This window comes from Poeciliopsis prolifica, unplaced genomic scaffold (assembly GCF_027474105.1).
Source record: "Poeciliopsis prolifica strain line A6 unplaced genomic scaffold, Auburn_PproV2 SCAFFOLD001, whole genome shotgun sequence".
Taxonomy (NCBI): Eukaryota; Metazoa; Chordata; class Actinopteri; order Cyprinodontiformes; family Poeciliidae; genus Poeciliopsis; species Poeciliopsis prolifica.
In genome coordinates, this window is record NW_026562376.1 from 9849565 (window position 1) to 9861570 (window position 12006).

The following is a 12006-nucleotide window of genomic DNA, read 5'->3' on the forward strand; positions in this document are numbered from 1 at the left end:
TTAGTTTTGATTAACAGCTAAAGAAACTAAAAAATAAGTTTCTTTGACAATTATAAAATGGCTAGTGACAAGAAAGATGCTGAAATGTTAACCTATTATAAGTGTATGTCCATGTAATGCACCACATGCATTCCATACTTCGCTGGAACCACCATCAGTGTATGTATGAATGGTGAATGACTGATTGTCGTGTAAAGTGCTTTGGACTCTTCTGACTTAATAAAGCACTATACAAAAGCAGATCATTCAACATTTTTAGCAATAACCTTTTGTGTCAATAAATGTTAACTGGACAACTGTCGAAACAGTACATGTGTAATCGATAACAGAATAAAATAACATATTTATTATTGGATATGTGTCATATTCTAAATTCCTCACTTTTCATTAGAATCAAGCATTAATCATCAAAATACCTGGAAATAAGTAGGTGCAATATATTACTCTGTGTCTAAATTAATCTTTAAAATATATATAAATACTACATTATTAAAATAAAATAACATTTTCCTGATTTTCTCATTTTTATACTTGTGCCTAAATAAATACATAAAAATCATGATCTTTTAAATACAGATGAACTCTCATAGGACCATGACATACACACACACAAAAAACACACAACACAAACAAAAGAGAAAATACAAAACCAAAGTCATGCATTCTGTAACGACCGTGGCATTGCAGCAATCAGCACTTCTGAAGTTACCTTACCTTTTAAAATAAAAATAAAAAACATCTTTCTTCAGAATGTTTTATTTTCGCCACAACAGAAACCAACTGCAGAGGAGACTATAACGTACAAGAATCTCAATTCATTTGCATCGTCTTCCGAAGTGCTGACTTTGCAAAGCCTTGAGCGGAAAAAAACAGGTGCATTTCATCACAGTATCATCCAGTGAGCCGGGTGGGTGCTGACATTAGTTTGTTAATAGCAAAGTAAGAATTTTTAAATAAAATAAAATAAATGGTCGTTTAGTAAAAAGGAATATGTTCTTGCTCAGTCCAAATATTTATGTATTTTTTTTTTATAAAACCCTGCCTCTTTCAAGAATTTTACTGCTTAATGTTATTTTGCAATCTTGATTTGTATTTTTAACTAGCATGCCATTGATATTATAACAGGAGTACTTGGAATACATATTAATTATTTAAGTATTTATAGCACGTTGTTATGTGTTAAAATAGTTAGTGCTCTCTCAAATTTATAGGAACCATCCCCTTGATAATAGGCTGTAATCTTTTTAGCAGAAACATGCAACATTTCATCTGCTAATGAAATGCAATCTGGTAAGGGTGTGCCAAAACATCAGCTGTAAAATAAATCAACTGAAGGAAAAAAATGCAACCCCATAAAAGGGTATTAGTTTTAAGGAAGTGTAGTTCTGACACAAGTTAACTAGAGAGCAACAAAAAGTTAAATAAATAAAAAGGAAAAAAATCCTTTTGTGCCACAAAGCCAAGCAAGAACGTTGCATTTACAGTACTTACGATTTTATGATTTCTCATCATATTATCAAACTCCTCATTAATTTTTTTATACTTTTCTTCTGTGTGAGGAGTGAGGACATATGAGGCATCGGGGTCCGGGCTATCACAACCTCTGTGTTCTTTCTTGTTTAGCGCCTGTGGTGAACATCAACATAAAGACAAAAAATCAACACAAAATAGCAGGAGACAAAAAGAAGTACTTACACCACAGCGCTTGTACATTAAATCACTGTCTTCGCTTAGTTTGCCGAAATGGTCATCCATGAGGGGGCTGTGCCCGAAACAGTCATCAGCATCGGGACTAGCACAGTCATTTTGGCCTTTGTTTCTCAATTTCTGAAATGAAATTGCACAGTTGAACAGACATGGTATGCAAGATGCTTATGCTGTGATTTTTTTTCTTCTATTATTTTTCAGTTACAGTGCTGTGCATAAAAAATAAAAAAAATATGGGGCTTCTTATGCCTCAATATCGTTACAGAGGCGTCTAATCTGAGTGGAAATAAATTCTGTAGGCAGAAACATACAGAAGGAATAATGAAGCACAAGATGGGCGACAGATGGTGTGACTCCCACAGAGGCCTTCTTTAACAGCATTATTGAGCCAAGTTGGGAGTGCACTAAGACGCAGACTTAAATTTTAAATCACATGAGAAGCGAAGAATGTTGTCTGAGGTGCTTAAGACATCTGACCCAAAGTCTGAGTGAACAATGCTTTTAAAAGTCGAAAGGTTGCACACAAATATGATTTTTTTTAAAATTCTTTTTGGTTTTTCGCTCAATGCAAGTTGAAGTTAACAATTCTCACTTCTAAAACCACAGCTGGCACTTCTGGGCTGTCCAATGCTTCAGCCTCAATGTTCTGGTCCAAAGCTTTTTAGTTGCAGAAGAACAAAGGCCACAATGCTGTATTTTTTGACAAATGTTTTATACCTTTACTTAGAGTCTTTCACAAGTCCATAATTAAATAATGACACCACTTAAAGACTAAAAACACAAACCTCAATGCATTTTACTTTTGTTTTAGACAATTAAAGAGAAAATGTGTTGTCCATACTTTTGCAAAGACATCTGACTCAATCTAATTCAGGTGAAATGTGGAGCTATTCTGAAATCTGTAAGTTATGTAATAGCCTTCTAAAATACTTTGATCTAATGCATCCAATTGTACAGCTGCAGATTTTCTTCCAGGATCGTCCTGAACGCCCTTGTCTGTTTTTTCTTTAACTACCACCCATTGCCTTGTTTATACTGAAATAAATTGCATCCCCTCAGTATTCAGGATGCCCAAAAAGTTAGATTTAATGATTACTAATGCTAATCTTTCCATTTTTAAATGATGACTTGAGTGTTAAAGAAAACTCTGAAGGCAGTTGGTTCAAAATTAGTGCATTTAGCAGAATCTGCATATGTACTTTTTATTTCACTTCATAATTATGCACCACGGTATTTTGTTTTGGTTTGTCACAGTAAAACGCATTGTATTGCACTAAAGCTCGTGGTTAAAAGTTGTCAAAACTTAAATTAGTTCAAGTCATAGCAGTACTTTTGCAAAACGTTAAGAATTTGCATTTATGTCAGCTACAATCAGCCCATTGTAGCTGACTTATTGTGTATAACGTACAAGAATCTCAGCTACAATTGGGTCACTCTGATCTGAACTGTGTATAACTTGCATATTATGAACGTTAATCTTATGAAAAATTCAATTATTGTATTTTTTCAACAGATTTAGCTAAGAACCGATTTACAGAGTTAACATCAAATTTAAAGAGTTTGTTGAGTGCACAATGTGGTAACATCACAAAGAGGCTTCTGGCGAGTGAGAAACATGTGGAACAAGTCAACAAATATCCCTAATGTTATGTTCCCATCCTCCCCTTCGTACAGACTCGTCTCTGCTCCTCATTACAGCTCTGAATAGCAGTGTTAACAAGACTCACTGACAGCATATGACAGCTTGTGATATCAAGGAAGTGTACATCAAAAACATGATTTATGTGCCGCTCTCAAGACTCTTCTATCAGGCGGCTACAGGTCCACGGCAGGGCTCTGCCCTGTCTGCATGCTGTCTTGGAGGCCACATCTCTACAGGAAGGTCACCAACTCCTCTGGATGCGGGGGTCGGAGCGCAAGCCAAGAAAGGGAAAACCTACAAGCTCTAATGAGACCTCACTCTCTGTTTCTGGTCCTCATCACCCAGCGACGTTGAAAACGTGTGCATGTGTGCGTGAGTGTATGTGTGTGAAACAGAAACTGTATATGTGGTGCACATGTGTATGATATGTGTGGAAGTTGAAGGGGGTTGGGGGGAGTGCCTCTACAGCTGCTGCATCCTGTGACAAGCGATGTAGGTTTTAGGTTTGAGCAGACAATGCGGCTAACCCAGCTCTGCTCACCACAACCTCAGCATGAGCTGCATTTCCTAAAACCTGTTCCTTGGCTCTGTTAAACTCCTGCATAATTCCCCGACTCTTTATGGCTGGAAGGTGCCAAAGTCTCAGAATGCTCCCTTCACCTCCATTCATTCTGGTGCATGAGGGTTTTTTGAGAGCTGTGTATTTTCGGGGCACAATAAACAATGTTAATATGCATACTGCGCATGGAAAATATGCTGCTGTTTGACAGCTGTGATAGAAAATAAGGAAGTTCAGAGAAAAAAAAATACACCCACATAAGTGTCCACAATGCCCAGAGGACCGCAAGAGAGAGAAGCCCTCTGGATAATGAATGACCATTGCTGTACCACAGATGCATTACTGTTTGGTGTGGTACAGAGCAGAGGCATTCTTCTCATTCTAAGAAAACGCCTTGCTGGTTCATTTCCTGTTTACTAAAACGGCCCTCTTTAGTTAGGGTCCTGAAAGGCCTGTGTTTACTGAAGTCAAACTATGCACTTTCACCACCAGTGAGTCAAATTTCTGGTCTCAACCTGCAAATTTAGGTTTCAACCTGCTCATTATGCGAATATGTTGGTCACATTGGTCGAGATGGGCAGATCTGCTCTGCTTTCACAACAAGTCTGGCCAGGCTTCAGCACACCACACCCATCGGCAAAAGCCATTTGGGGAGGTGTTGTTAGCAGTAGTTTGAGTGAGTCCCTACCAAACCATAGCAGTCAAGGGTAAATCTGTTCATAAGGTTGTTCTGAACAGTTTTCGCTCCATTCTTATTTCTTTTAATATTGCATATAATGATCTAAAATATGAGCTAATCTTTCAAAAAGAACTTGTGAAATATTTCTCCAACCTTTATCAAGTTTCTACTTTGATCTTTGTTGCCTTTAAAACATGTAACACAGACCCAAAAAATATTCAGGCATTATTCAGACATGAATAATGCCTGAATTATAATAATGCCTGAACCAATCTTGGAGGGAAAGAACCAATCCTGTGTCTTTTTAGTTATCTTGAGTAGCACTACTCTACTGCTACAAAATTAAATCAGTTGAAACATTTCTAAAAGAGGACTTACTCATCTGGAGTGGATCTGAGCCTTCAAGCTAATAGATTTCAATTTATGTACCTTTGAAAATAAGTTTAAGAATATCAACAGTAGATGATCAACTAAAGATCCATCTCTCTTGTCAAGTCCTGTTTCCCAAAAATACAGTCACATTAGTCAGCTGATTGAAATATTTTCTTTAGACCTGCAATTTCTCCAGCTTCAACATGTACAGCTTTCTTTTTATATAAGGACGTTCCACATATGCTGTCATGTTTTGGGACACAACTGCAACTTTTCACTACAATCTTCTCATTGCTTAATCAGAACTTTATGTGTTCAACAAAATCAACTAATGATTTGATATCCTTGAAATGCATGCCGCTCCTTCTCACCCAGCCTGACATTTTCCACAGCTTCTAGTAAACGGATCACTGAGTAAGCACATGGCCAAGCAGGTGTACATCTTCCAAACACCTGTCAAGACCTCGCTCCACATGCTTGGCCAATCACTGGCAACCCTGCAGAGACATGACCAAAGCAGGGGGCAGCCCTAAAGCCCAGCCTAACACAGAGCAGGGCTGTTCTCACACATCAGAGCTGTTTGCTGCTCCAGATCTCCGTTCCCTTGTTTTCACATTATGAAACCAGCTTTCAAATAGCTTTTACATGTTGAATGTCACTGTGGGGAATTGCACTTTCTAAAGTATGTTCAGCTATACATGAATAGAGCTCTGACAAGGATTTTTAAGCACCATGTCCAGGAAAAATATGCATGTGTAATAAGGAAGAGACACAAATACAAGAAAACACGGGTCGTCTGTTCATAAGGCCCTAAAAGACTCACAAAGATGGGTTAGAACAAGGACAGCTGGTATTTTCTCAGAGCAGCGTAAACGGGCTACGAAATTTGTTTTTTTTCCATTAATAAATAAAAGCTACACTTCATGCTTCTGTCTATTAGTGCATCAGTGCAGGTCCATCAGTTTGCTTATACTCATACTTCAGTCTTCCTTAAAAAATATTTTCCATCGCACAAGGCCTTGAAGTTCTCTCATCCAAAAGAAAACATCTTTCTCTCATCTCGGTCTGAGCCCTGGTTATTAACCTTGCTGTTGCCATGGGAAACATTCGGCACAGTAATTGCCTCCTTAGGTTTTCAGTTTGGACTCAGGACAGAAGGCTTTAGAGCAGCGTTTGGTAACCTTGGATGCCACTTTGATTTAATTTTAAGATAGACTATTACCTTTAAACAGTAAAATGAGCAATTCAGACAGTCCATATATGTAATCTCAGGTCACAGCACATGATTTTGGAATCTTTTTTTTTCTCTACAATTAGTCACATTTTACCTCATACTTCACAAATTTGCTTAATTTGGAAGCGTGACAAGAAGGACACCAGAAGGAGTAGAGGTAGACATTCCCCATAAATGGAAAACAAAAGAAGGTGACCTGGTGACATTAAATCAAAGCTAAATTTCTTTGCCTACATGGAAAAAATTTTGCATGGTGAAAATCTAATACAGCACATTACCCTGAATACATTGACCCCAAGGTGAAACATGGTGGTCGCAGAATCATGCTTTTATTCTGAAAGGACACAAAGGCTGTTTCTGGCAAGAGTTAATTGATGAAGGAAAGCAGCTAAATACAGGAAAATCCTGTCTGAAAGAGGTTTACAAGACAATAATTAATCTGACATCAATATCTGTATTGGTCCCGATATTGAAAAAAATCTTGATTGAAATCTAGATCTGAATAAAACTAGATGGCTACATTTAATTTTGTAAAATAATACATGTTGCCATTCTTTTCAGTTCACAACTATGTTCTACTTTGTGTGTCAACTGTTCCACAAAATCCCAATAACAGATTGCAGCTTTGTTATAAGTTTTGCGGGGCACTGCACTTACACTGACCTATGACTGGTACGCCACAGTTCAGATACAAACCCACTTCTTTTCAAAGCAACCTGTAGTAATAAAGTGGTGCACATAATGAATATTTAATTCATGCACTGTTGGTTCCTGCCTTCTCTTCAGTACACAAGCTATATTTTAACCAGTTGTGCAGCAGCCAGGCCCCGCCTCGTTTTCCCCTTCCCTCTTTGCTCTGCAGAGCCATGAATTACCCCTTATGCCTGCGTCCACACCATGCAAGGTAGCGTGTTAATCCTTATGACATCACTATTGTGTCCGGGCTGTTCCATATAATGTGCTTATCAAAGGGCTTCTTTGAGTGTGAACGCACTGGGAAATCATCACGGGGAGGTGGCTGATAGGAAAGCTTTTATCTGCTGAGAAATATTTCTTCTCTTACATAATATCTTAAGAGACTTTCACCACCATCATGTTCTCTTTCCCCTGCGGTGATGCAGTCCCCACTTAAGGGGAATAAAAGCCTCTTTGGTTTGGTTTCTATGCACAGTACGGCATGGTCCAGCACTAGGTTGCTGTAATGAAGAAGTCCTACTTTCTCCCTCCATTCCCCACTACATGCTGTGGATGAGAGCAGCGGCCAATAAGACAAGGAGACTGCTGTAATTCCCAGACATATCTTGTTTAATCTCATGACCATTCCACATTACAGAGCGGACTGATACCAGGATATGAGGCTGGCTTCATATCCTTCCTTTAGCACACTCCATTGTCTAGTTACTCAGAGGACAGGAAGCAGCGTGAAGAGAAGAAGGAGGAAGAGGGGGTGGAGGGAGGCCCTTAACTTGACTGTCTGCTTTACATGTTGATGCTGTTCTCTCCAAGCTCTCAGTAAAATTTGCCGTAACTTGGTTAAAAGTTCAGTGATTATAAAGGCAAGATGATTTCAAGAAAGCAGAGAAAAGATGGAAAGAACATATTACTTCCATTTTTAAAAAATTATGTACTACTTAAAATGGCAAAAATCAATAAATGAAAAAAATAGTGCCAAGCAAAGGTTAATGCATCATCTGGCTGACTTAAGAACATATTAACATTATGTATGAAATAATTTTTCATTTTAGCGATGTTTTTACAGATGCGCTAAAAGTTCAAGTCGTGATTAGAATCACGCAATTTTCAGGCTGATCGACCCTGACTGACATACGATACCATGTCAGTCAGGTATTAGACTGCTATAGTAACAACACTTTTTGGTAAGGAAGGTGTTAGTGAGGGAGGAAAACTTAAAGTTATCCAGTTTCAGTTTTAGTGAGGTATTTGAGAATAGAGCTAGGGATGTAAGAATTTCTAAGATATGTGTGAGAATAATTCAGGCTGTTAAAGAGCAATACTTTCTTTAGACAAAAGGAAGTCTGACTGGAGCACAGCAAAGTTGGTCTATCATTCTTTTGAGCTTTCAACCTTAATTTGTAATATAATGTGCTGGACTTGGAAAACATTGGCAGCCCATGGAAATGTCCAAAGGTCAAGTTCAGATCTCAGGCTAACAAAAACTTGAGATCAGAACTTGCCCACAAAATTCTGTTTGGTTCAACTACAAATGTTTTATGCATGGATGGAATATTTTGTTTATTTTTATTAGTTGCTAAAGATTATGTGCATCAAGAAATGTCACTTTTAAATGGAGTCTTATATCACACGTATGTTGTGATTTCACAAAATATGTGACAACTTTTTTGCATGAGTGAAGTAGTCAAAAGAGCCTTAGCTGGTAGACCAAGGAGAGGAAAATATCAAATTAAATTATAAACTTAAAACAAAGAAAAAGCAAGTAGTAAAAATGAAAACACATAAAATCCAAACTGCTCAAAATGAAAAGTGAATACATCTAAAACTGATATCATGTTGATGTACAGCTTGTTGGAACTCTTCACTCTCTTCTTTCCCATCTTTCTTACTCTCTGGTCATTGAATGGATCATTGGCTGTCAGGGCCATTGAAACCATACCCTCCAACCCTGGACTCTCATTCCTGCTGGCCTCTAAAATATTCATAAGGACAATTAGGAGTTCCGATAAGACGAGTGCGGAGGGCCGGGGTAAGGGGAGTGCGCAGCAGAGAGGGCAGGATGTGCCAGCAGGACGTCTGTTCTGCAACACTCTATACCCTGACCACAGACCTGTCCTCATCAATCTGAGACACAGCAGCCACCCTCTTTGCCCCCAGTCAGGCCATGCAGCCAGGAGAGGATGGCATGGTTCCAACAAAACCCCCCAACCTGAACACCCCTATCCCACCAGGCTTTGCTCCATCATCGCCTTCGGGCAGGAGGGGCTGGCCACGCAGCTTGAACGGTAGGAGGAGGGGGGCACAAGGGCAATCTGACTGCTGTTCGAGCTAACTCACATACGCTGTTGTGCACAAAAGAAAGAACTTGATTCAGCCACACAGCAAGGTCACTGAGCATAGACAGAGGACTCATGGTTTGTGGTTCAAATATTTGTTAGTCTAACTTGCATCTCTTTTGGTTGCAAATAGATCAAACTGCATTAGGCCGGTGACCTATTTCATGTGGTTCATGCCACAGATGAACACGGAATTAAAATAAATTATTGTTAAATGCAATTGGACACACTGCAAAACTTTGAATTCAGATTAATTATTACAATTTCTCTCAGACAATAATAGAAAACAGCACTTGAAATATTTAGTTCAGCTTTTCTGGTGTTTGCAGATATTAATTAATCATAATCACATTAGAATCAAAGAATACATTGTGCTGGTTTTACAAAGGGTTTCACTATTGTGTTAAAAATAAGACAAAATTCTTATGGAATTATTATTATAAGTCGTGTTTAGCTCTTACAGCAGCAGCTAGCATGATTAGTGCTACAAGCATGGCTAGCATCACTGAAAAGGTCTTTATGTTTACTCCAGAGAGAGCGTAGAATATTTACTCGGTAAACTACTTATGTATCTTTCAGAAACAAAATAAAGTTTTGGTTTTAGATCATTTTTCATCCCCATCTTCAAAACATTTTCATGCTTCACCATTCTGTCATCAAGAACACGTTGGCTTGATGGTGAAGAGGTTTTAAGAACACAATATATTTTTTGCTTGTGTTTTAGATCTATATTTCAAGATTGACTGTTGTTATGTAAGAAAACAATCATACAAGTAATTTCAGTTCTGGAAAACAAATGGCTTAAAACAACGTTCATTGTTCATGGCCTGTACTGTTGAGTCTCTTTTCATTGTAAGCTCTTTGAAAGACCCTCAGTCTGAAATGAGACATACGCGATGTAGCTGAGAGGGTAGGAAAAAAAAGGCTCTGACGTCAATGAAGCATGACATGTGCCAAGCAAAAATCTCTTAGCAGTAACCTGGTAACAAGCAGCATTCACACACACACGCGCGCAGACACAAACACACACAGACAGCGGGAACATAATAAAACAATGAGATGCAGCACATGATGGGTTTCAAACTGCACACAAAGCAGGCCTGGTAATAGAGTTTAGCCATTCAACAAGTTAAAGGGGACAGGAAAAACAGAAAAGCAGATTTACTCTTCAGTAAACTAGAAAAATGAAACAAAATCAACTTAAGCTCATTATATTAGATAACAAATTTTACAGCAGTATGCAGTAATATGATTTAACTAAACAAAATTTCAACCAAAGGTTTCATTACGCTCACATGGAAGCTGGGTGACCCTTTTTTTCCTCTAAACACTCAGAGGAAAACGAGTCCTCGTCCTATTAAAAGAGGCACTTTGAAACCCAGTGTGTTGCTATCAATGGAACAATTAGCTCTGCCCGTTTTGGAGAAGATTTTTCTAAAAACTCTCAGCAGACAACTTCAAAAAAGATATCAGCTTGAAGATGTAAGGTTGTAGGTTGAGCAGAGAGAAGTGAATGTAGCATTGAAACAACTGTGTACAACTTTTGGTGTTTCTCCATGCAAACTAACATCACCACATATTATATGTAACTAGTAGACAGGCTGTCAAGAAAAGCTCCTGATTCTATTTGCCTACAATGTTTGTGGTCTATTTTTAGACTGTCTAGTACAAAATTCCAAAAATACACACCACTGCTGTTTGAACTGAAAGTATTTGTTTTAACTTGCAACATAACCTAACTCCAGAGCTGACCTGAACTGAAACACTGACCCATGGGTAAAATGTCTTGTCTCAGGTACACTGAACACTGAGGTCACACATTAAATAGGAAGTGTCTCATTTTTACAACACTCAGCCCAGAGGAAGACGTGGTAAAAGGATCACAGAAACATTAACAGTTGTATGTTGCTGCATTAATAACGAATTATCTCAAGAAAAAAAAAACAACAACAAAAAAAACAGCTTAAGCACAGCAGAAAATATGATTCTAGTTCAAAGGATCTGGAGGAATGGATCCAACAAACTCTTTTGAAACACTTTTTAAAGCAAAGAAGTACAGATGAAACATTGACTGACTTTAGAGTACATAGTGATAGAATCCATACTGTGTTGTCAATTTAAAATGAAACAATAATTAAAACTGCACTTGAGTCTTTTGTTTGTTCATCAACTGTATCGTTTCAGATGCGTAACCCCAGACACAAGCGGAAAGCACTGAAAGTAAAGCAGCTGTTTTAACCTCCAAAAAGCACATGTTAACCATAGCTGTACAAAAGTCTTCTCAAACTGCAATGTCTTTTTTAATATCTTATTGTCTATAACTTGCAAAAGGAAATGACATAAATCATGTCTCGCAGTTATTGTTGGGCTTACTTATAGATGAATGCGCTCAGTTTTTGGTATGGTCTGGTTGGCCTTTTCAACTTGTTATGTTTTAGACTTTGTTCATGCATGTTAGGACAGCTAACATGCATAACATAACTGTAACTAAAACATAAGCTTTAAAATGGGGACCATAATCCTCTTCAGGTCCCTCTCCACCAAACAAAAGTTTGAAATGCTTGTTGTGTATTGTGGGTTTGTTCATTTGTCTGTGACACCGATTAATAAAATACCATTAACAAAGTAGCTACGTTTGTTAACAACTGCTTGTAAAACACTCAAAATTAGCTCGTTAAAACGTATTATGATGACATGGGTTAAATAAAACTTTTTAATGATTAAGCATGTCACAAATTGCAATGCTTAAATTTAATTTCCAACTTTTTATGTTTTAGTTTTGCA

At 37.9% G+C, this 12006-nt stretch overlaps 1 protein-coding gene across 13 annotated transcripts in view; it reads right to left on the bottom strand.

Annotated features, from left to right (window-relative positions):
• mef2aa (myocyte enhancer factor 2aa) overlaps positions 1 to 12006 on the bottom strand; it is a 71491-nt gene that overhangs the window by 17842 nt on the left and 41643 nt on the right. For 5 of the 13 annotated variants that reach the window (XM_055040656.1, XM_055040648.1, XM_055040629.1 and 2 more), the window contains exons 4-5: positions 1696 to 1827; positions 1492 to 1626 (exon numbers count right to left, since the gene is read on the bottom strand). In XM_055040656.1, coding sequence (XP_054896631.1) covers positions 1492 to 1626; positions 1696 to 1827 — 267 coding nt within the window. The remainder of the gene's footprint in view (positions 1 to 1491; positions 1627 to 1695; positions 1828 to 12006) is intronic. The other 8 variants (XM_055040714.1, XM_055040696.1, XM_055040682.1 and 5 more) reach the window with 2 other exon arrangements.